The sequence below is a fragment of the Scylla paramamosain genome, chromosome 38 (genome assembly GCF_035594125.1).
Source record: "Scylla paramamosain isolate STU-SP2022 chromosome 38, ASM3559412v1, whole genome shotgun sequence".
In the NCBI taxonomy this organism is placed as follows: Eukaryota; Metazoa; Arthropoda; class Malacostraca; order Decapoda; family Portunidae; genus Scylla; species Scylla paramamosain.
Window position 1 is genome coordinate 6866501 of NC_087188.1, and position 25989 is coordinate 6892489.

Consider the following 25989-nt stretch of genomic DNA (forward strand, 5'->3'; position numbering starts at 1 on the left):
ACAAGATGTTTGGTTTAGAAGGTCATTCATGAATAATAAGAAGAGAGTGGGTGACAGGACAGAACCATGAGGAACACCACTGTTAATAGGTTTAGGAAAACAGTGACCATCCACCACAGTAGCAACAGAATGGTCAGAAAGGAAACTCGAGATGAAGTTACAGAGAGAAGGATAGAAACTGTAGGAGGGTAGTTTGGAAATCAAAGCTTTGTGCCAGACTCTATCATATACATGTACATCATTATACAAAGTTGTGAACATCCCATATGTTAGTCTGTCGAGTAGAAAAGAGTGAATCCAGTGTTGTCTTTGTCTCTTCCTGTGCCATGCCCGTCGCCGATGCAAGAACCAAAGACATGCTGCCTCTTCCATGTAGTACATGCTGACACTACAGTGGCATGATTCATGATGCCAGTCAGGGTCAGTGGCATGGCTCCTGCCTGGTGAAACCGCCACTTGCGGAGAGCTTCCACAGTTTGAAAAGGGCCTTACACTTGTTAATGGTGTAATTTTTAGCACAGGGGGTCGATTGCTCGAGCGAGAAAACCAGCATTCTCTGTGCGCACACCATGTGCATGTCTCTCGCCCCATCTTTCCCTCACACAGGATTCACATCACACCCTCACACACACTTTTCTACCTCTTATTCTCTTTCTGGTGCTAGGTACTGTCTGCCGCCACTTTCTTGTCACTGGTAATTATCTCACTAGAAACACACAACACTTAGTTCCCTCCTTTGGAAATAAAACAGTAAAGTTGGTTTACAAATATAAAACTTTAATATATTTCCTTAAAGGTACAATATCAAAACACACACCAACTTATTTTGCAAGGAAATTATTTATAATTATATTCGCACTTTAAGGTACGGAAATTTGATATACATATGTACATAATGATCAATAATAACAAAAATAAAATAAACAAATTTACTTCACCATTGACCAAAATTAAATATAATGTACTCTGAAACCTACTAAGAAACTTTATGGCACAGTAACTGAATATACAGTTGTACATAATTATCAATAATAACAAAAAATAAAATGAACAAATTAAATTCAACATTGATCAAAATTAAAATATAATGTACTCTGAAACCCACTTAGGGACAGCAAGGTGGCAACCACAAGGGAGAAGCTTCCTGCTGTCTTCATCCACTTAAACACACTTCTTCAACTCTCTCTCTCCCTCTTTCTCTCTCTCTCTCTCGCTTCAGTATTTCAAAACACACCCCACATTCAATAGGCAATCTTCTCACAGCCACTGCATCCAATCCACCTTTCTCTTCCCCATCACCTCCCTTCCTCTTCTGTCCAGGCAGCTGTGCTATCTGAAGGTGTCACACTTGGTCACCTTTACCACAACACAGTTCCGTTCTTTACTGCTACATCTCTCTAAAAGTAAATAAATATTATCTACTATGGAGACTTCCAGAATAATGATGAGTGTCCTTTGATTCCTGTTACTGATACATAACATTACTGACATATCTTATTTGCAGACCTTAGACATAATGGGGGAAGCACCATCACATATCCCTGACTCATCCTTCCTCAACATTCAGGCTATCACACTCCCTGAGGTTGGTGTGAACACCTTGGCACACATAAGCATCACAAAGGAGGAGGCACATACCTGCCTCCTCTCACTGCACATACAATGAGAACATTTTGTGAACCAAAAATAAATAAATAAATAAATAAATAAATAAATAAATAAATAAATAAATAAATAAATAAATAAAATAAAATAAAATAAAATAAAAACACCACACAAGAAATTCTTAAAAGAAAAAAATTAAGACCACAAATCTCTAATTGGTGCAACTGAATTCTTGCACTGGAAGATTTGAGAACATGAAACATAAAAGAAAAATGTCAGTAAACAAACTGGGGTGGATCAATGACAAAAAACACCACCACAGTTGAGAAGTAATGCAAGGCAACACAGTCACCACCACAAATGTGTGGCAGGTGGCTCCTGGCACAGCAGGACAGCAGGCCTGGTGGAGGCTGAGATGCACAGCGGTGCCCAGCATGATAATTCAGTTGCTGAAAACAAAGCAGCAGTGACTCACTGGTGCTACCAAACTGAAATCCCTAAACTAAAATTTTAAATGTTTGCTTTCACTAAAGTTTTTTCATAGTTAATAACTTGCACATCATAATATGAAGGTCTATGCAATAGTTACAAATGCACTAACTGTAACACAATAAACAGACAGTATATGGAAAGCAATGCAAGGATGTACAGACCAAAAATTGTAAAATAAATCAAATGAAGCATTACATGTTTTGAATTCAGAATGATAAGGTGCATCTTAAAAAGAGGGGAAAGGAAAAGATTCACTTTCTCTATATAAGCACTGCTCATGCCCAACTAAAGCTACAGAAATAATAATCTCAGTAGCCTGACCCTTACGATGAATCATCCCCAAAGAGCTTCCGTTTTCTTGCACTTGCTGGACTCCTGTGGGGGGTGGGGACCCTTGGTGACTCCACGCTTTGTCTCAGGTTACCAGAGTCATCCTGGCCAGCTACAGGTGTGCACAGTTCTCCTGCACCTCCAGTCACAGAGTTCTGGTTGGAGAACTGGACCTCCACTTTAATCCCTTTATCCGTGGAGGTGGTGCTGTCACTCGCAGGGCTGTGGCTAAGGGTGATTCTTATGTTGCTGAGCCCCTCTATTTGGTTGCAGACGGTGATGCTGAAGTTACGATCTGATGACGTGCTACACTCACTGCCAAGTCTGCTGCTCTCCAGCTTCTGTCTCTTGCTATGCCTGCTGCCATGTCGAGCCAACTCCCGCTTGTCTGAGTCAGCTTGTTTACGTTTTGAAGTCGTCACAGTCAAATCTGAATTAGAATGCCAAACTGTTTCTACTTTATATGGACTGTCTTTCACATGCTTTCTTGCTTTCAATTCTGGATCCTCCTCACTCACACTAAAATAACTGCTTTTTTCCTCATACTCCTCAAGTCTGATATTTCCAGAAATTTCTTGGTTGTTATCTGTGCTTTGTTTCTCATATTCCTTTTGCTTAGTCTTTCTCTTTTTTCTTTTACCTCCATCTTTCATATCTTCACTAGCACCATAATAACTAGTCTCTCCCTCACACTCCTCATGCCTCATGTTTCTTAGGTTCATGCCACTACTCCCTTTCTCACTCTTCTCTTGGATTGTCTTTCTTTTCTTTTTTTCTTTCCTACAGTCTCTCTCGCCTTTCTCACATTCACCTTCTCTGACACTTTCACTCTCTGTGGTTTGAACATCTTTCATGACAGGGGACAAGATGCTGCCTCTGACACTTTCCTCTTGAGTTGTAGCAGGACTTGAGCCTGTCACCTTACTGTGGCTTGGACTTTCATCTGAACTTTTCTTTTTCTTCTTCAGTTTCTTTTTTATTTTCTCAACTCTGTCAGCCTCTTTTTTGCTCTCTGGTTTCTGTCCCTCACCAGTAATGTCAGTGTTTGATTCTGTGGCTGATATCCTGTCTGCTCTTGTACGTTTCCTTGATGGAGCTTCCTTTCCCTGATCAATTTGTTTTTTTGAATGAGGTGATGTCTCATGAGTCTCTTCCTCTTGTTCACTATTGTACATTAAATCATTCATGCTTGGTGGACCTGTCACACTTTGGTCTTCATTATTTTCCTCATCAACAGACTGATTGGTACATAAAGCTGCCTTGTCAACCTGTGATGTGTTGTCTTCATGAAGTGGTTTCTTTAAGCCAGCCAGTATACTTTCAATATCAAAAGGGAGACCTTCAGTCCAATTCAATAAAGATTCTCGTCTTTTACTTTTGAATTGGTGCTTGCTGGTTGTCAGTGTGGGATATCTGGTTTCAGGTACTGGTGTGACATCTCTTTGTGCCTTAGACTGTCTATTTTCACAATGAAGTGATAAATCTTTCATCCAATCCATTACTGGGACTCCAAAACTGCTCTTTCTTCTTTCTGAGTGTTGTTTTTTGGTTTTAAGGCTGGATGTGTCATTTCTGTCAGGTGACATTACTAAAACATTAGGGAGTGGCAAATCCTTAAACCATTCAGCTTGAGTGGCATGTTGAAAATCTTCCCACACAGAGTGATGATTGTTGTTTTTAAAAACATTTTCGTTGATTTCCAAACCATCTCCTTTGTCTTCATTATTGGGTGGAAGATCCTTCAGTTCATCTGTGTCTGTGCCATAATGAATATCTTGCACACACTGCTGACCATCACTTTCCAAAATATTCATGTCAGTTTCAATCATTGATGAAGTGTCCCTCTCAGGTGATACTTCCAAGCCAGCCTCTGTGTCTCTGGGAATGGGAAGATCATCCATCCCATCTGTAACAGAGGTACACACATCATTTCTTGTTTCAGACTCCTGTTTGCTGTCAATCATTTCAGCCTCTTCCATTATGGGCACTGATGTCTCTATTCCAGGTTCAGCACCTTCTTCTCTGTCTTTGCCACACAGTGATATATTGTCTTCCAAACCTTTCACATCTATGATTCCTTCATCTGTATACGCCAAAACTTTTTTCTTTCTTTTTCTTGATGATTTCTCTGTTTTTCCTCTAGATGTGCCAGACAATGCAGCATCAGGATTTTCCACCTCAGGGTCTCTCAATATCTTCTTGCTTTTCCTTGATGCTTTCCTTGTTACTGAAGCACTGGACAGCACACCCTCTGGAATTTTAAATTTTGCCTCATGAGCATCAATGTCCTTGCTCTTTCTGCTGGGGGTGTTGTTGCCAGTGCCTGGGAGGGGCAAACCTTCAAGCCATGATGCAGGATAATGGGGCACCCGGGAATGTTTTGTAGAGCCCCTTGTGTCTTTTGGGGTGCCTGATGGCCTATGCCTTTGCTTCCCTGATGTGATGGGAGTGCTGGTGTCCGAGTGCTTGATAATATCCTGCATGGAAGGAGTTGGCAGATCCTCCACATGCAGCATAAACCAAGGCATGTTAGGGTGTCTGGTGGAAGGAGTCTGCAGCTGGCCGTCCTGGGGTGGCAACGTTCCATCGTGTTTGTTAGTGGGGATCCTCCGCTCAAAAGCCTGTGTTGTTTTGGGTAAAGCCTTACTGTCTGTACCGTGTTCTTTTGGGGCAACTGTCTCTGGTTCAAGGACTTTTTGTGCTGTAGATTTAATTTTATCTAATGATTTTTTAAGCGATTTATGTTCTGAACCTGAAGAGTTCTCCTCAGAATCCTGCACTTCTGTTTGTAAATTACATCTTTCTTCAGATGGAGATTCTTGTTGTGGTTCATCTGGTTTCCTCTGGACCTGCACCCAGTTTTCAGCTTCAAGCAATGTTTCCTCTTCAGTGACACAAGTGGTGGCATTGGAACCCTCCTTGGGGTCTTGGTGCATTGACACTGATTCCAATAAACCATCTGGAGTTTTGTCTGAGTGCCAGTTTTGCACCTCTGAGGAATTTTCTTCACTTTTAATGGACTCACTGTAATGTTGCTCTGCCAGTCTCCTGAGCAGATTACAGTCCAGATCTTCCAAATCCAATTTTTCTAGCTCATCCAGGGTAATCACTTTTATATCCCCATGTTCTGGTTTCTGACTTCCTGACTCTTTGCCATCTAGTGACAGCAAAACCTCACCAGATTCTCTCTCTTGTGTTAAAAAGAATCCTTGGCCACACTGACTCACTGGTGCAGGCTCATCAGGGGAGGAGGTGCTCCCCCTCTCCCTCTGGCCTGCTGTAAGGCTACTAAGGGAGCTGTGGGAGTATTCTTGATTGAAGACACTACCTACATCAATTTCCAAACTTTCTAAAGTTACTTCTCCCTGTCTTCCTTGACCAATACTACTGAGCACTTGTTCCTCAGATTTCCATTCTTCTCGGATTGATTCTGTCTGTTTTCCTACATCTGTTTCATCACACTGTCGCTCCCCTGACTTGTCTTTCCCTTGAACTTCTTCATTCTGCTTCCCTTTTGTTTTATCATTCTCTTTCTCCTGGACTGCTTCATTCTGTTTTCTGTGAACTACTTCATCCTCCTCTTGCTGAGCCTTGTCAGAGTGTCTGTCTTCAGTGGAAATGTTGATGCTTGTGTCCATCTGACTCTGGGTTTCTGGAACTATTTGGAAAGCATCATCACTTACTTCATCATGTGACTGGGTTTCCGTTTCTCTGACAACTGTTATATACTTCATGTCATTTTTGGATCTAGTCTGGTTTGGAGTTCTTAGTGAGTCTTCATTAGCTATTGTTCCTTTGACATGTGATTTATTTAGATCCTGATATTTGTTTTTATCAATATGCTGACATACTGATTTTGTGTTGGATTCTGGTGTTTGTTTATCCTTTTCTTCTGTATTGTCCTTGCAATTCTTCAATTTGTGTTTCACTTTTTCACTTTTGCTTCTTTTTGTGTTGTCTTTGCGACTTTTGCAATCTTCATGTTTGTCACTTTTGTACTTTGCACTATCTTCATCACTTCTTGTACTGATGTCTTTTTCATTTATTTTTTCTTTATCTCCACCACTTGCACTATATTCTGGTCTGTCACTTTTTAGTTCACTAACATGACAGAAAGTTCTGGTGTCAGGTACATTTTGTGCAGAGCTTGAGGAAGAGATAGAACATTCATTTCTGTCTTCAGTATTTCTCACACTTGTCTCCAAAGTAATATTCACATCATGCCTTGTCACCTTAGTATCTGTGCTCAGGGATTCATCAAAGAGCAATTTTTTCTTTTCTGGATTTTCTACACAAGTGCTCTCAGCTTCATTCCAACTACCACGTTCCTCCTTCCCCTCTAGCTGTAGGAAACTGTCTTCTGCTCCTTGGACTTCATGGGCTGTCTCCTCCTGACAATTAACAGACTGTCTATCAACAGTACTTCTATCACTGCCAAGTCTATGTGTCAAGCAAGAGATGGTACCAGTGCCTTCCTCTGGCAAGCAATTTTGATCTGCATCCAGCATTGTTTTGTTGCTCATTGTTGTGGTGCCTTTGCTATATGACTGATATAATCTCCTATTACTTAGTCTGATTCTTGTGGGTAGAGCAGCAGGTTGGGGCACTGATTCTTTTCTCTGAGGAAGCTTGCTCTCCTTCTGTGTTCCTGATTTAGCTTTCACAGATGTACTTTCGGAATCTTTCTTACTTTCAATGGAATCCTGTTTTCCATCTACTTTATCACTAGATTCAGTACAATCACCAAAATCTTTCCTTTTTGATGTCACATTGGGAGGGCTTTCACATTTTCTTATTTTGCTCTGAGTATGATCATCTTTAGTCTTTAGAGCATCAGATGCTGAGGCAAATTTGTTATTGATTTCCTGATAAGTTATGTAAGTACCATTCAATTCAGGATTCTCTACAAGTTTCTTCTGGTCTCTGCATCTCTCATCTTTGGTTTGAGTGCTGGTGAGAAAATCTCCTTCAAATGATGCTTCAAAAATGTTTCTCAGAGATTTTGGTGACAATCCAGTTTCTTCATTCAAAATGTTATGGATTGCAGAATCCTTAAATGGTGAAAGTTGTGTAAGATCTCCCTCACACTCCGAGTCATGCAGTCCTTCTTTTTGAGTCTCCTGGTCCAGGTCCTGAGATGAAGTAATGGTCGCAACCTCTGATGTGTTCTGTGTTCTCTCTTGGTTCTGCTGGATGGCCCTCTTATTTTGGGATGCAGTTTGGCTCAGAAACCTTAGTGAAATGCCTTCCACTCTGAAACAAAAAGGAAATATTTATGTCACTACTTGAAAGATGGGCTTCATATTCTCCTTTAGTTAGCTTTTGTCACCTTCAAGCATGTTTTTAAGAGGAAACTGGGTCATGGAGAAAGGAAGAGATAAAACTTGCAATAAAAAAGGGCAGAAGGCTAATAAAAGTAATGAATGAAGAAAGGAGGCAACAAAACACATTGAAGATGAAGAAATAAAGAAAATGTAAGAGCACAGGAAATGAAAAAGACAGAAAAATAGGCCAGAAATGAAGAAAGAGAGACAAAATGATAAATGATGACAAATTTGTTGTAAAGGTGACAAGATATGAGCCCATTTATAACATCATAACAGAGAACAGATACAATCCAGAGAGTCATGATATTTATTCAGATTACCATTGTCTTCTGTTTTCTTATCAGTCAAGAATGCAAAAGACATAGCATTACCTTTTCCTATACTTCTTGGCAAGCAGGCTAAAGTGCCTAAGGAAAGCTCCTGGGAAGTTTATGAGGTTCATCAGCTCTTCCCTCAGCTGCAAGTGACCACTCGCCCACAGGACAGACAGGGAGTGACTCATGTACTCTTCATCTGGTAACGAAAGAAACTTATTAGTATCAGAACTCATCACCATCATCATCACCAATATCTTCACCAACATCACCTCTTTCACAAGCAACTCACCACCACCACCACCACAACAATACAAGCACCACACACAATGGTAACTCCACACTCTCCTTTAACCTGCAAGTGGTGGGTGATAGGATGGTGACAGTCCTGCAGTAACCACAACACAGCCAATACTCACTGTAGTTAAATATGAAAGCAACAAACACATGATGGAAGAGGACCCTGGCCTGCTCCAAGGGCAGGTTGGCTGGAGGCTCCTTCCACACAAAATGTTTCCACAGAGGCACCACTGTCATGGCTAGTCTGTGTATCCTCTTCCTTGTGTTTCTGCAGGCCAAGCAGAACCAACATCTGCACAATAAATAATAATAAGGAATAACAATAAGAAGACCCTTTATCACCCTTTCCTCCCAAAAATTAATAAATGAATAAATTAATTAAATTAAATTAAATTAAATTAAATTAAATTAAATAAATAAATAAATAAATAAATAATTAAATAAATAAATAAATAAATAAATAATACCATCAATTAAATAGTTAAACAGAAAATGTTGTAAGAAAAAGGATAAAGTCATAGACAATAACAATAGGAATAACAGTGCCTGCCTTGTGGGGATGGCAGTGTGGTGTACAGACAGTATAGGGATGAATGGGTAAGCCAGCAGACCATTGAGTTACTGAGGGCCTACCTGGTTAATGCCTTCCCACACTGATGAATGGCACCAACAACATACTATTTCCATAACACTTTTTTAATGCACAAGGAAAACACACCAGGGCCAAGAACAAATTCAGAAAAAAAGAAAAGACCCATTAATTCTCTCCCAAAAAGAAGAGGAAAGAATTCCAAAGAAAGAACCCATTCAGTTTCATAGACCTGGTGACAGCCAAAACTGAGAAGCACTTCACTACTCTTGTGACACAACTGAAGATGACTTGTACACATAACCTGGCCTCTCGAAATGGTGAAGTCAGGGATGCTGACAACTTCCACACTGGAAACCAAAAACAAGTGAAGTCCCCAACAAAAAATCAATAACCTTCTCATTGCTGCATCATTTTCCCATAATTACAGATAACTATTATATGCAACAGTCTATTAAATAGTTGTGTAGCCAAGAGGAGTCAAATGAACTACTCATTCTCTCCTTATAATGTGCTCAGTGACAACAAAGAATGACCACAGGCATAAAAGGGTTAACCAACCACTTCAAAGACTACAAGAAAAGCAAGGCTGTAAGACACGTACCGGACCCAGGCCTGGTAAAATTTGGTCAACACCTGCGTCAGCTTCTGCCACGGCTGCAGGTCCCAGGTGTGGGCTGGGTAGTCCAGCATTGCCACAAGCAGCATCAGGCACCTCATCAGCACCTCCACCTTCCCTGCTGCAGGTGAACTCACTGTTATTCTAAGCATCCCCTTGACACTGGCACCCCATCAGCTTCATGTCTGTGCTCATGAATTCTCTCTCTCTCTCTCTCTCTCTCTCTCTCTCTCTCTCTCTCTCTCTCTCTCTCTCTCTCTCTCTCTCTCTCTCTCTCTCTCTCACACACACACACACACACACATGCATGCATGCACACACACACACACACACACACACACACACACACACACACACACACACACACACACACACACACACACACACACACACACACACACACACACACACACACACACACACACACACACAAGACCTAGACTAGAATATGCAGCAGTAGTGTGGTCACCATACAAGAAAAAGGATATAAGAAAGTTGGAGAGAGTCCAGAGAGCAGCTACGAAGATGGTACCAAGTATCAGGGACTTGTCATATGAAGAGAGACTGGAAAGGCTACATCTACCAACGTTGGAAAAGAGGAGAGAAAGGGGAGACTTGATTGTGATATATAAAGCATATGAGGGAATAGAGGAGGTGGGCCGGAGCAACTTAATGGTCTGGGATACATGGGACACTAGAGGACATGGGAAGAGGTTGAAGAGGAGCGCTTGTAGAAGAGACATCAAAAAGTATAGTTTCCCATATAGAAGTATTGATGTATGGAACAGTCTGGATGAGGAGATAGTAAATGCAGAAAGTATACATGGATTCAAGGCTAAGTTGGATATTAAAAAATATGGAGATGGGACAGCACAAGCATAGCTCTTTTCCCATAAAGTACAACTAGGTAAATACACACACACACACACACACACACACACTACCTCAACTTCCTGAAACATTCCACTATTGCTCTTCATATTTTCTTCATTTAGAAGACAACCTTTACTACTAAAACACATCATGCTTTAATGAATATGCCAACAAATAACACTAAGCCATGCTTAGGTATATCTGTGAAATAAATGAAGCAACCAATACCAACAATAGTTTGTAAGTGCAGCACAAGGAAGCTCCACAGAATAGAGCTATCCCTACCGGCTGCCAAGAAACACCACAGTACTCACTTGTCTTCAGTGTGCAGAAGGCATCTGTGGGGCCTGGAGAAGGACACTCATCACTGCTTTCCTGGCCACTGTCACTCTCAGCACTCCTCATCCACATCATGGCCCTATCCAGTGCCAGCCCTCCATGCTCCACTGTGAGGCAAGACACAAAGCCATCCATACACAGACAAACATGTAATACAGCTGCACGTACATCTTCGAGACTGACACTTTGAGGATTACTGGCTTCTTGCAGCTTAAGTTCTATTCTTAATGACAACTGAAGAACTATTTTGACTTATAATTCCATTTTGATGACATTACTGGATATTCAAAAATAACAAAAAGGTTTCAATCACACTCTGTTTGAAAGAAAAGTGAAAGAAATAAAACATGAGAAAGTACAGCACAAAAACTCAATGGATTTAAGTGCAAAATAAAATTTTTCTGACACTGAAGAAGCACAAGCATAATTATAAGGTATATCCTAATTTTGGCAGGCCTGTCAGTATACACTGATTCATCCTTGCCCCTTCATAATGAGACTGTTCTCTGTCCTGGACCTACTCCATTCCCAAGACCATAGCAGATGCAGGCTGCTTCCTACAGTGTGCCCTGCACATTAACTCAGTCAATGAGCCCTTCCATGTGTGTCTACACCCCCTCCCAGTGGTCAAGGTCATTATTAATCCACAACACAAAAATTGTGAATCACCCTATTAACATTATCAATCTGCACTGCTGACACTCCCAACTACTGCCCCTAATACAAAGCTGTCAGGACTGTTTGAGCAGTACACACCATCACTGTCATTGCTTCTAAACAAGTATGGTGGCACAAAATGTAGTGTCATCACAACTTACAGCAACACATGGCTACTGAGGAAACAGGCTTGCTTACTATGTACTGAATAAATATATAATATGCTGACCCTCAGTACATAAGGTGTAAGAAAATATTCTGGGATAAAAAAAAAAAAATAATAATACCCTATATGTTAGAAAATGCGGTACACGTGATAGCTTAGAAATGTAAATGACATTCAGAGGTGTACTCTGATATAGCACAATGAACTAATGAGAGGAGCTAATGAAGAAAAGAAGCAGTGGACTTACAGCTGTGAAGATAGAGGTTCACTTCCTCCAGCACCAGGGGGTCATCGGGACATGCTCTGCTGATGCACTGTCAGCAAAACACTTGTTACAATGCGTGAGGGAGTCACTTGGTTCAGAGGGCTCCAGACATTTAAGTATTCATCACAGCAAGGAGAGGGTAGTATCTGGCACAACATACAGAGGAACAGGAAATATCTCCAAGGTTTGGGTAACTGGAAAGGAGAAGCTATTGGCAATGCTGCATGTATTTCTATCTCAGGCAGCATTGCCAGCAGCTTCTCCATCCCTGTTACTCTAACCTTGGAAACATTTCCTGCTCTGCTGTGTGGTCATGCCAAATGTCATCTTCATCTTGCCATGATGTGTACTAAAATTTTTGGAGCTACCTGTACAATTATATATATATATATATATATATATATATATATATATATATATATATATATATATATATATATATATATATATATATATATATATATATATATATATATATATATATATACATGATATAGTATATCACCTATGTATGTAATCTTATCTATCATTATTTCAGCTACTTCCTGAAACACTTATCTTGGAGTCAAGTTCATTTCGGACTTGGCACAATCCACACTTCAAGCAGGGATAAAATCAAATATGTATTTCTATTTGCATAAATACAATTCATATTTGTATTTGAGAATTCTAAAGATTGAATATTTGTATTTAATTTAGGAATGGAGAAAGGTGAGTGAATCTGATTTTTGCAATTAAAATTTTCAGGAAAGGATAAAGAGTTGTATGTGTGAGTGCTGGTAAAGAAATGGCACAACGAGTGATGCGAGGATGTCCCTCACCACAAACATGGTGGTGGACCAGCCCAACAAGTGTGTTCTTTTAACTGTTTTACTGTAAGCTTAGGATTTACTTTTAACTATATTTTGATAACATGTAAGGTGTTATCAAACTTGGTGGGCTGGTCCACCACCACTGTTGTGGTGAGGCACATCCTCACACCCCTCATCACACCATTTCACTTCACAGTCTTTACATTGGCATCAGTTGCATGGCTTATTTTTCTATTTGTTTCATCATTCTTTTGAAACTCTATAGCTTGAACTTTCATCATGGTCTGTGTATTTTCTAGGCATTGCACAGCAACTCAGTATAACAAAAGTTCAAAACACAACCATTTTGTAAGCCAAAGCCAGGAGCAGTAACAAAATATAACTCTTCCTTATGTCAATGTGTCAAACACTGAATCATTTATTCCAGGCTCTGAAAAATATATGAGGGGCTAAATTAAGTTGTCATGTAGTTTACTTTTTCCAGGCCAATTTTTCAGACTGAAGAGTAAGTTGTCAGTTTGTGGAATATGATGCTCATGTCAGCAAGAGTCCTAAAGTCACTTGGCACTAACTGTGGTTGCTCTCTTGTTAATTCAATTATCACAACACACAATGTAAAGTAAAAAGGGAAATGAATGACCAAGGAACCAAGAGAAATGAGAAGACAAGCACCTCCAGCTCCACTAGTTGCTCCATGACTGATCCCGGCACCAGGTTCTTGTAGAAGTGGTAGGCGAGGTGATGCGCTGGGGCACGGCAAGGGTCACTCTTGTACCGCTCCAACACACTGATGGCCGACTCCTGTCCGTACAGCTCCTTCTCCAGCTCCAGGAATTGCAGCATGAACCAGTCACACTGCAATGGCATCCATTTGTCTTCTCTTATGCAGTTTAACCTTGCCCCTCACATGTAAAAAGGAATCAAATTAAGGAAAGAAAACTAGGAAGGAAAATAACAACAGAAATACAACAGCAAAGAACTCACAGGTTCAATAAGGCCACTGAGAGCTTTCTTCAGGAACCAGTGAGCCGTTCTGGCTATCTCATTCTTGCTGGTGTTTGCTGTTCCTTGACTTTCACAGATGCTCACTAAGCATGAATCATCTGCAATTTAAAATGGAGATAAATAATATTCTTAGGAAATAATTCCTTTTGAAGCAGAAAGAGGACTTCCTTAGCACACTGTACTATATACTTTATATGTTAAAAGTGTAATATTTCAAGGCAGTAAAACTTTAACTATTAAAATAAAAATATAAAGAAAATAAGATATAGTGTTATGCCAACCATCAAGAAATTACTTATCTGAGAGAGCACACTGAGTGGCAATATGGGAGGGTGAAAGCAATAAGTTCATATAAGAGATGTGGCATGAGTGTCTCTGCAAGTGGTGCAGAGTAGTGGAATGGGTGAAAAGTGACGCACTGAGATGATATGGATGTACTGAAAAGATGAAGAGAGAAGAGTTTGCAAAGGGAGAGCATGAGTAAGAGCAAAGTTGAAGATGCTACTAAGAGAGGCACATTACCTGGAAAGTGGAAGGACATGTTTGTCTTTCTTCATAAGATAGACAAGTAATCTTCTCAGCCTATCCACCCTTATGCTGATAACTACCATACATCTCTCAATATACTATGCCAAACATCCAACTCAACCTCAATTAAAAACTTCACATGGGAAAGCCAAGTAACTCTAATTTGTGATCTTTCTACAATTTCCAAATGGACAGGGCAAATCTTGTGTTGTTCAATGCCTTCAAAAAATTCAATTCCTTCATCTATCCACTTGACACAACCTCCCAGAGAAATATCCCCTTTTCCACCGTGACACTCAGCTACTCCCTTGCCCTACAATGAACAAACTTGGACTATCATTTACAAAAAGTCTCAACTGGAAATTCCACATTTCATGTCTTGCTGAAACAATTTCCTGAAGTTAGTTGTTCTGTATTGCCTCTGCCACTTTCCTCCCTCTTAGAGATGCTAACTCTATACAGGACCCTTTATCTGTCCTTGTATGGGGCATGCATCCCATGCATGAAGGGGCTCCATTCACACAACCTTGCTAAGCACAATAGTCAAAAACTTTGCACCTCATCAATTCACCTCCAGTAACTGCTGTAAGTGATTGTCTTGAAACCTTCACACTTCACTACAAAGTTGCATTTCTTGCTACCTACCTTCTATCATATCTATGGTTACTGCCTTTTTGAGCCTGGCAACTGCTTGCCTTCACTTCCCGTGGTCTTGCTGCACAAGACTTTCTATTCATCTCCACCCATTCTACTTCCTTCACTAACACATGAGTAACTGAGAATCCCAATCCTTCATTCCTTTCACTTGTGAACCCTGAAGTCCCTCTGTTTCTGTTTCTTTCCTTCTTTCCACTACTAAGAAAGATGCCTCCCTCCACTTCCTGCCTTGGGCTCACCGTCCAGTGCCTGGGAGAATGACATGGCATTCAGCAAGGAGCTCTTCCAGCGGTGGTAATGCACTAGACCAATGTAGCCATCAGACAGGGCCTTGAAGCGCTTGCCTGTCCTGGTCTCAATCCCCTGTGCCGGAGGCTGCCTCTGGTTCTGGATGTCCTCAATCATCTGTGTATTGGCAAGTATTACTCTTTCCTACTATATTACATAGTCATATTATTTTAATCTAATTACACCAGCAACTTACAAGTCAATACTTCAGTTTGCAGGTCTTGAAAGAGCCTGACGTTTACTAACCTGCAACAGTTCATCAGCATCTCTGTCCGTTGCTTCTCCAAGATCTTGTGATAAAATGTCAAGAAACATTGATGTCTTTAACTTCATGCCATGAAGAATGGACCTGAATTTTTTTCTGTCATTCACAGACAGACTCGGGACATTTCTGGTGATGACATCCGTCACCTGTAAGCAAAGGGTCAATATGAGAGGAACACAATTAACTTCATCCTTTCCCTAAGTACACAAGACTACAATGGTTGTCATGCATGCATGCATAGTCATCTTGAGAGAAGCAGGTAGGGAGTTCCAGAGTTTACCAGAAAAAGGGATGAATGGCTGAGGAAAGGAGATGAGAAAAACTGGCAGGGACAGCTCAGAATGCTGAACATCAGAAAAGGTGTTTTAGTTAGAGATGAGATGTGAAGTTTCCAGTTCAGATAAATAAGATGTATCAGTTGCATCAGTCATAACAATTATTATTATATATATTCATCATTCATATATTTAATTCCACTTGCCAATGTGGCCAGCCTCATGTATTTTTAACCTTTTCTCTATCATCCTCTCAAGGGAATACTACACCTTCCCTGCATTCCTGCCAGTCCTTAGCAAAAACACCTGCATTGCCCCCCTGTTGTCCTCCCTGGTTAATGGCCAGAATAACGAACTCTGCCATTAGTCCCTTCACCCCATTTAGAGACAGCTCATTGGTCATTTCATCTCAGATTCTGAATCCTGATACATTTCTTTCACATAAATAGAGCCTGTACAGGTAGTTCAAGAGAGTTCCAGGGAGAGAACACATCAGTTCAGTTCAGTCCATCAGAGTTCAGATCAGAGACAATAAGTTTTCAGAGAGAGAGAGAGAATCAAGCACCATCACATCCGTCGTAATCTGTGTCTTAGTATCATGTGTGTACATCTCTGTCCATCATTAAATCAAGAAGAAATCTTATTAAACCTTGTGTTCCTTTACTCACTGGCATCTCAGTGGGCTTTTTTTTTTTTTGGATTTTTGCTGCTCTTAGCCAGTGTCCCTCCTATAAAAAAAAAAAGAAAAAAAAAATCCAAACCACTACCCACAATCTCCACGCTACCAACAATATTCACAGGAGAAACAGTCAGCCACCACCAGCCATCCTGCCAACGTCATCTCCAGCAACATCCAGTAAGTCAGGCAACCAGTGATCTCTCCGGAAGAGTGCTGCAGCAAAATCCATCTAATACAAATGGTAAGCAATCTTACTGATACAAGCAGTGTACAGCCTCAATCAGAACAGTGGTGAATGAATCTTACCAGAACAGTGGTGGCCAGTGGTATCCAGCTACTACCAGGTCCTCCAGAGTTAATCGAAACCATACCAAAGCCTACCAGAACAAAGAGACAGACCAAGGATGTTCAATGCAGAAGAGGGGGACAGTTGAGTGTCATTGAAAAAGAGGGGATAGTTATCTGAGAGCCTGTGTTGAGTTGATAGATGGAGGAACTGAATTACAGAGGCACTGAACAATAATAAGATGCTCTGCCCCAATCAGAAATTTTAGAGAGATCATAAGTTGGACATTCTGTGGCATCCCTGTGTGAGTTGTTTGATTTCTGAAGGGCTGGGCATCTATAAAGACTATAAAATCTCTAAAAAGGATGACTAAGACTCAGTAAGGAAGGCCAGAAAATCACCAATAGAGCAGCCATGACAAAAACTATACTAGCAATCAGATATAAAATTGTGAAGTGACAGATGTTTAAGAATCTTGCTGTTGAGGATAGATTAAAGAACTTTAAAGGCAGGAACTTAAAGTAACAGGATGACAGCTTGAAGGATCAGAGTGGTTACCCTTTTTAGGAACAGGGTGAATGTAGGCAAACTTCCAGCAAGAAGGAAAGGTAGATGTTGACAGATAGAGTTGGAAGAGTTTGACTAGGCAAGGTGCAAGCACAGGGGCAGTTTCAAAGAACAACATGAGGGATCCCACCAGGTTCATAAGCCTTCCGAGGGTTTAGGCCAGCGAGGGCATGGAAAACATCACTGTGAAGGATCTTAATGGGTAGCATGAAGTACGTAGTCAGAGAGTGGAAGAGAGGGAGGAACAAACCCTGAATCATCCAACCTAAAGATTTTAGCAAAGGTATGAGTGAAGAGTTCAGCTTTAGAGACAGATGAGATGGCAGTGATACCATCAGGTTGATAAAGAGGAGGGAAAGATAAAGAAGCAAAGTTATTTGAGATATTTTTGGCTAGGTGCCAGAAGTCACAAGGGGAGTTAGATCAAGAAAGATTTTAACATTCGCTATTGATGAAGGAGTTTTGGCAAGTTGGAGAACAGTCTTGGCATGATTCCTGGCAGAAATATAAAGTAATCAAGATTCATGTGATGGAAGGCTCAAGTACTGTTTGTGGGCTACCTCTCTGTCAGGTGTAGCAAGTGAACAGGGTGAGCCAATCCAAGGTTTGGAAGTTTTGGGCAAGAGAAAGAACATAAAAGTTGCAACTCCATGGCAGATGCTACAACCTCTGTATCGCCTGTTATGCGCTCAACACAAAGAGACAGATTTCTTATACAGAAGCACTAGTCATTCCAAGGAAAATCTGAAAAACACTTCCTCAGACTAAGTAAGGATTCACAATATAAAGAAGAACCTATAGATCATTATTTCAGCTACACTGTTGTGTAATAACTGCCCTAAAATACAAGTAATGTAAGAAAATAAGGAGAATGCAAAAGGTCACTAGACTAATACAAGAAAAGGCACACTTCAGGTAAGACAGCTTCTGCCACCCTGAAACAGAGGAATACACACAAGCACATCTACAACAAAGAATCTACTGGTAAAAGCAGGGCACACACCCGCCACAGAAACTCCAGGGAAAGATGTGGTACTGTGTGGGTGATGACACATGGCAGGAGCCTGAAGGCGTCGTCCCACCGGTGCTCACAGACGGCAGTGTGAAGCAGCTCCAATGACCACCTGAAGTTTTTCTTGTCTGGTAAAAAGAGTAATGTCACTGTTACTATCAACTTCATCATCAGCCTCAATGTGTGGAAGTGTGTAAATGTGCTTTATTTTGTCTATGAATTCTTAGGCTCCACTCCACCCACAGCCTCACAGTCTAAGTAAGGAGTTAGGTTCTTATGCCACTGCTAGACACCTCATCATGCTTTTTCTTCATCTCACATTTTTTCAGTTACTACAAAGAATGAATACAACAAAGCTTAAAAAAGTATAGTTTAAAAATTGGTGATAAAGAAGAATCCAATGAAGTTGCCCATTCAGATACAAAAAAAAAAAAAAAAAAAAAAAACAATTAGGGCAGGCAGGCAGGAGTAGCACTTGTAGTGGTGACTTTTGTGGCCCATGAATTATGTCCTGTAGTAGACCATCAAGACACCAACATGAGGAAATGTATTCCAGTAGAGGAAAGACTGCCAGTTACTTTAAGGTAAGAGTATATAAAACCATATCCTGGATTTCAGACAAGGAGTAATTTAATCTCATTTACTATGGAAAAAAAATCACTAGTGTTTTTCAAACAAAAATACTTTTATCTGAATTAGCATGACAAGAAACATGCCATAATTTTTTAAATTTTAATCAGTGTGAGATGTAACATGTGCATATCAATACTAAATCAGTCACAGCCACAGAAGTTGCCGCCACAAAAAACGCTTATTCACGCCTCACCTTATTTTCATCAATTTGATCCTGTGTATCACTTACCCCTTAAGTAGTATGATTTGTTCGGCTTCTTCACTTGTTCATGGTGTGATGAGTCACTCTGCAACAGGTATTCCTTGTATTAGTGTTTTCTAACATTTAATAATTGATGCAAGACATGTTAACTGAAAATAATAGTAATACAAAACAAAGAAATAGCTAGAATGAATAGCAATCTAGTTATTTAACATGTTCAGTGTGGCTGGCAGTGCAACTGACTTCCACCATTACTGTTACCCTGCTCTGCATTACAGACTTTTCTGTGCATCATTGTAACCCATCCCTGCATTAGGCTTTAAGTTCCCTGTGTTGGAGTATGATCTGGAAATAAACCAACCCCCTGTGTTAGATGCAATTCATGTTAAAATAAAATGTATAAAGTGAAGCATCTCACTGATTAAATACTTAAAAATTATTCAGTGTAATGCAGATGGATAAACATGGAACTATGAGGTGCACTGTGGGAAAGATGACAGATGGCAACATTTAGGTGCTACAGACACAACAGCTGTCAGAGTGATGACACCTCTCCCTCATGTGAGTATGACATTGTACGGTGACAATTTATATACTTCACTTACACTTGCAGAGGACTTGTTGTCACAAAAGACACATCTTTGTGGTACAGGTAATTTTTCTTGGGCAGGACTTTCAAATGAGGTTGCAAAAGCACAAATAAAGAAAGAGGAAATAATCTAAATGCAAATGATAAAAAGGGTCAAAGTGTTTCACTGGAAAGATAAGAGGAGTGTTATCACATTGTCCTCTACCCCAGAACATAATGACATGTTAATACCAACTAGTAAAACATCAAGATATGAAGATCACATTGTAAATCCAAAAAGTGTTGTAGACTGCAACAACAAGACTAAGGAAGGGATTGGTATTTCAGACCAGATGTAAGGCTACTACACAACCTGAAAAAAAAAAGTATGTATTGCAGTAGTTGCTTACTGTCACTTCAATAGTAAAGGCTTGGACAATCAATAAGTACTTTTCTCATAAGCCACTCTTGTTACTGTGTTTTCACTCAAACCGACTCTAATGAAAACTTACAGCCAGGTAGAAGGTGGCAAGTACTGGGGAATTCCCAAGAGGGAAACACTAGTAGAAGCTGAAGGGCCAAAATGAATATCAAGAAACAGCTGTGTCAGATGCTACAGAATGATACCAATACATCAGTGCTCAAAGATGGTTTCAAAGACAGCACAGTAGGTGCCAACTCTGTCAGGCATGCAACAGAAAACCTCTACTGTAAGCCCTGCATCTTGCCACAAAGCACACACAAGAGGAAACAGACAGTGTGTAGCCAAATGTTCAACAATGGAATGTAAGTTATGAACAGAAATATGTTCTATCAAGAACATATTTTCAGTTCATATCTAAGAGAGAAGCCTTTTTACTCCACTTTCAAATTCTGTTCATCCTTGTCTTACAAGGCATATATTCTTTTAATTTTCAGAATAAGGAAGTGTTACAATAATTAATTATTTATTTGTGACAACATATCCAATACAGCAATAAGAACTACAATTGATAATAATGATAATTTCCTTCACAGTGATAAAATGATGATGATCAAACTTTGGATCAAATTTATGTAATCTGAATTATGAATTTAATGGTAACATCTACAAGTATGTTCTTTGACAATTCAAGCACTTGCTTTTTACACAATAATTTGAGTATTCTACATATTTTACTGACATTTTGCAAAAAAAGTATATGAACACTGAACTATAACCCACTGGTGGATCACATTGCAAACCTGACTAGTATACCAGGACCCACCTGTGGGTTGTGCTGTACTGAGTGTGTCAAACCTAACAGTTACTCAGGACCCACCAGTGGGTCATGCCATACTGAGTGTGTCAAGCCTAACAGTTACTCAGGACCCACCAGTGGGTTGTGCCGTACTGAGTGTGTCAAGCCTAACAGTTACTCAGGACACTGTTCTGTTGCTCCCTTCACTCAAATATGTAGTTAATTTTGGAGTTATATCATGGCCTCTGGGCACTGATGATATGCTGGCTATTCTTCCTATGTATTTTGTCATAGAAGGCTTTAGAATGATTAGTAGTGGTAGAAAATGGCCATAAAACTATTTACCAAGACTGGGACCACTGAAGAAGTAGTAGCTTTCTGAGGCACCCTGGTCACGGCAGGCACTCTGGAGCCACGGGGAGAATTTCTTGCACCCTTATCACTCAATTCATGGTCTGGCAGGTGGGGAACACAAGGCTGCAGTAGAGACCTGGCTCTCTGCCTCTTGTGCCGTTCCTTTTTCGGTGACAGAGGTTCGTCATCGCTGCTGCTGACGTGTGCCGGCTGGACATAATCACGGTCAGCCACATCATCATCATCAGACACGAAAAGGTCTGATCCACAGTCTTCTTCCACCTGTAAGAGGTTCACAATGTTATCCTGAGTAAGACCACAGCAAACCACACCACCTCTTGAAGTTTCCTGTATTCACTCCCTTGACATCACAGATGTATATGCCAGGAGGGACACAAATAGGAGGGTGCCCCTTCTTGAAAATACTGCTGTGCTGGAGGTTTCTGGTACTTGAGGGGCAGTTTGAAGGAAGATGGGACTGGGCACACTTTCTTCCTTTTCTTGCTTCTTCTAAGTGGCTGCATGTTTTTGGATTGGACAATTTGGTTTTCAATTATTTTCCAAGTAATATCTCTCTATTCTTTCTAATGAATATAATCTACATTTTCTGAGTCTTGCCAAGTAATCAATTTTCTTCTTTTTCGTCTTGTTTGTCAGATATTCTTATGCAGGAGGTGAACATTCTTTGTGCTTCCTCTAACTGTGTCAATGTGTTTTGTTTGTGAAGGGCCCAGAGTTGGGAGCAGTAGTCAGTGTGAAGTAAGGTTATTAATTTCCACAGTGATCATGGCTGTGTTGCCTCTTGTGCTAAATGTTCTCAGCAAATACCCCATTAATTGTCTGCACTTTCCTGCTATTTTTCAGTGTGATAGTAAAGGAGGCATCATTTGATGGTTGTACTCCTGAGTCTCTGACTCATCTTTTGTTTTCTGCTTGTGCCATTTGGTCCTTCAAAAGAGGTGTTGAAAGTGTTATAGCTGCAGAACTTACCAACCTCAAATTTTTCTTAATTTAGTTTCACATTATTTACTTCTGCCTAGCAGATTTTCTCAAAGTCTTCTTGTAACTTTGACATGTCATCTCTGTGACGTGTGAGGCTGAAAATTTGGATGTCATCCACAAAAGACAGGAGTGAGCTTCTTATGTCTGTGTTGTCATTAATCATAATAACAATGAGGATTGGTCCCATAATACTACCTTGGGGGACTCCACTTCTTATAGTGTACCTTTTTTGATGCTGCCCCTTGCACACGTTACTTGATACCTTCCTATTAGAAAGAACTGAATCTACCATCTTATTTTGCCCTTCATTCCATGCTGAGACAGTTTTTCCAGGAGGATCTGGTGGTGTAAGTCGTAATATGCCTTGGCAAAGTCAAGGTGGACTGCATCCACACTCTCATCTCTTCCCAGGGATTCCAGTATAAATTTGTGAGTGTGAGTGCTTTTAAAACCTTGTTGGAAGTCATTTAGTGGGGCTAACTTGGCAGTGGACTGAGGGGTAAAATTAAAATAAGGAGAATATGGAGATAACCTTAGCCTCTCCTTCTGATGCTGATACTTACATATCAGATAGAGTTAAAGTTGTAGAATATCATGCAATATATATCAACTTCTGGAAACTTCTTAAAGCAAAAAATAAATAAATAAATAAACAAATAAAAAATAAATAAATGGTAAAAGGTTAATGAACTGATGCATCCCTGTGTGACACCCTCCCCTGTTGAGTGCTACAGAGTCACTGCTGGCCGCCTGGCTGGCAGCCAGAGCTGCGCAGGGCAGGGCGGATTAGCTGTTACGGGAATCAGAATACTTAATTATTTGAAGTTCTCGCTAACCTAACCTAAACTAATCTAACCTTAACCTAACCTAAACTAACCTTTGCCTTTATTTTTTTCTTCATAATTAAACAAAAACTTCAAATAACCAAGTATTCTGATTCCCATAATGGCCAACTCTGGTCTGTCCTGCACAGCTCCGGCAGCCGGCCAGGCGGCCAGCAGTGACTCTCAAGCACTTGGCAGGGGAGGGTGTTGGGATGTGTCAGTTTATTATCCTTTTACTATTTTTTTTTTTTTTTTTTTTGCTCTAACAAGTTTCTGGAAGTCAATATATATTGCACAATATTCTACAACCTTAATTCTATGTAATAGGTAAGTATTAACCTTAGAAGGAGAGGCAAAGGTTATCTCCATATTATCTTAAAATAATCCCACTGGTGTCTGTAAATGCATACAAAGGAACTAGGTATATAATAGCCATGAAATTTAATACACTGATGTTGACTAAATTAAAGGCAAAAATGTACAAATCCTGGCATTATCATCTTCACAGCACAATTCTACACCAGTATAGTGTACCTGCTTAGGCCAGCAATGTCACGCTCAGTGCTGCCTTGAGCACGAGGTGAAGCGCGGCACCAACACACCACCGCTGCTGGGGGTAAACACGTCACGGAACATAAGAAAATAAGGAAAGCTACAATAAGCCATCAGCTCTATACGTAATAGTCCCTGTATGACGCTTATCTAACTATTACTACCTATCCTCCACATAAAAAAAAAGTGTCTTTATAAGAGTGGGCCAGGCATCGTGCACTACGACCCTCTAACATCTACACCAAGCAAGCTTCCTTGGTCTACAACCACGAACCTTGACACTTGCTCCATGCACATCAGGGCCATCACTCCTTACATTTGAAGCTATGTTTTGGTATCTGGATCGCCTCCTGGTAAGTATTTCGCTCATTTTGTAGTGAACAAGTGTTTGCAGGCCATGCCCGCCAAACTCTGACCAAAACAAGACTGAACTTGCGGCTCCGCGTCCTGAACGGCGCACTAAACACCTCAGACCAAGACCTAAGGCGCAAGGAACTCTTTGAATGGGATGTGGATTTCTACATTTTTGCATTTAATTTAGTCAACATCAGTGTATTAAATTTCATGGCTATTATATACCTAGTTCCTTTGTATGCATTTACAGACACCAGTGGGATTATTTTAGCCTGTATACAGAGGAGCTAGCAGCCAGGATGAGAAGAATGAATGTAGGGATAAGTGTGGGGAATGATAAAGTATGTGTGCTCCTTTATGCAGATGACGTAGTTGTTATGAGTGAATCGGCAGATGAGCTTCAAAGTTTGTTGGATGTGATGGATGGCTATGGTAAAGACTTTGGAGTAAGGTTTAGCAGTGAGAAAAGCAAAGTAATGATTGTGAATGGGTCAGAGGATGAAAGTAATGTGGTATGGAGACTTGGAGAGAATGAGTTGAGACAGGTGCAAGAATACAAGTACTTAGGGATGTGGATGAGTCCTAATGGGTGTGCAAAGGCAAAGACTGAAAAGATAAGTATGGTAAACCAGTGGGTAGGTCGATTGGGAAGCGCGGCAAGGATGAGAGCAAGTATGATGTGTTGAGAGAAGTGTGGAAGAGTGTGGCTGTGCCATGTATAATGTATGGTATGGATGTGATTGCATGGAATGAAAGCGAAATTGATAAGTTAGAAGTGGGCCAGAATAGAGTAGCAAGGATGGCACTGAGTGCACCGAGGTGCACAGCAGTTGAAGCCTTGAGAGGTGACATGGGATGGAGCACCTTTGGAGAAAGACTCACAAAAGCCACACTTAGGTACAAGATTAGGCTTGAGAGAATGGATGATGCAAGAATAGCAAGGAAGGTGTACCTGTGGAATGAAAGTGGAAGCAAATGGAGGAAGAGATGCATGAGAATGACAGACAGGAATGGATTGCAAGTTGTGTGGGCGATAAGAATGGCAGGGAGGAATCAAAATGAGCGTGAATGGGTGGTAACAAGAGGAGGCAGAGTGGGAGCCGAATGGGATGTGAGAAAATGGAAGAATGAGATAGACAAAGAAGTGAAATGTGTGGGACTGAATGAATGGAAGAATGAAATGGAAAGAAAGAAGACCCTGGAATGGTACAAGGAGAAAGAGGCCCCGAGGTATGAAAGGTGGTATGATGGAAGCCTGGGCGGTGATCTTCTCTTCCGAGCGAAGGCACAGTGTATGGATGTGAATGCAAGGAGTTACAGGGTCTGACTCCCGCAGCAAAGTGTGCCAGATGTGTGACATGGGAGAGGATGAGACGGTGGAACATGTGGTGCTGGAGTGTGTGAAGTATGCCAGAGACAGGAATGAGATGATGCAAGTGATACTGACTGAGTTAGGGCATGATAGGAATGAAAGAGTGGAGAAGACAGGAAAGGAATGGATGGTGTTGTTGCTGGGACTGTGTAGAGAGGCGAATGAAAAGATGATTGAGGCGGTGAAAGAGTTTCTGGAGAGAATGTGGCGTGCCAGATGTATGAACAATTAGGATAGAGGATGCTGTTCGTTTCTCTTTTTTTTTTTTTTTTCCCTTCTACAGGAGTTGCCGATCCAAAGGCCTGGCTCAGGAGTGATCCTGTGCCACCTGTACCATCAAGATCATCAAGATCAGGTGGACAGATAATCGTGAGGCTTCCTTCATGTTACCTCACTACACCACACATGACCGGCCATTACTCGAGCAGTCCTCAGAGATTAGCCAGTGTGGAGCACTAGTTTATTGAGACTTGGCTGTCGCGACCAGACAGGATGGCTGGCAGGTGACGGGCCTGACACAGGTGACTGACGGGCAGCACTTCATGGTGTCACCAAATTTTTAAACTATAAAGGCCTGTGTTTTTAAGCTCTGTTCTCTCATCAGGATCACTTTCAAAGGTCAATGAAATGATTGGTCAGGTTCTCATGAGCGTTCTTT

At 40.7% G+C, this 25989-nt stretch overlaps 1 protein-coding gene across 3 annotated transcripts; it reads right to left on the reverse strand.

The window, feature by feature from the left end:
* Nucleotides 1-756: 756 nt before the first annotated feature.
* LOC135091650 (uncharacterized) lies at nt 757-24150 on the reverse strand. 3 transcript variants are annotated; one of them, XM_063989461.1, is made up of 15 exons: nt 23922-24150; nt 21219-21509; nt 19113-19170; nt 18242-18378; nt 15413-15577; nt 15118-15283; nt 13673-13791; nt 13361-13543; nt 11859-11925; nt 10764-10895; nt 9562-9697; nt 8488-8660; nt 8126-8267; nt 2425-7680; nt 757-2054 (listed from the first exon to the last, which is right to left on the reverse strand). In XM_063989461.1, the coding sequence occupies exons 1-15, from the start codon at nt 24135-24137 to the stop codon at nt 2048-2050; spliced, it is 7248 nt and encodes a 2415-aa protein (XP_063845531.1). In that variant the 5' UTR covers nt 24138-24150; the 3' UTR covers nt 757-2047. The 3 variants fall into 3 exon arrangements, with proteins under 3 accessions (XP_063845531.1, XP_063845530.1, XP_063845533.1); XM_063989460.1 differs by having other exon boundaries at nt 23880-24150; XM_063989463.1 differs by lacking the exons at nt 21219-21509; nt 23922-24150 and adding an exon at nt 16692-16762.
* Between the last annotated feature and the right edge of the window lie 1839 nt (nt 24151-25989).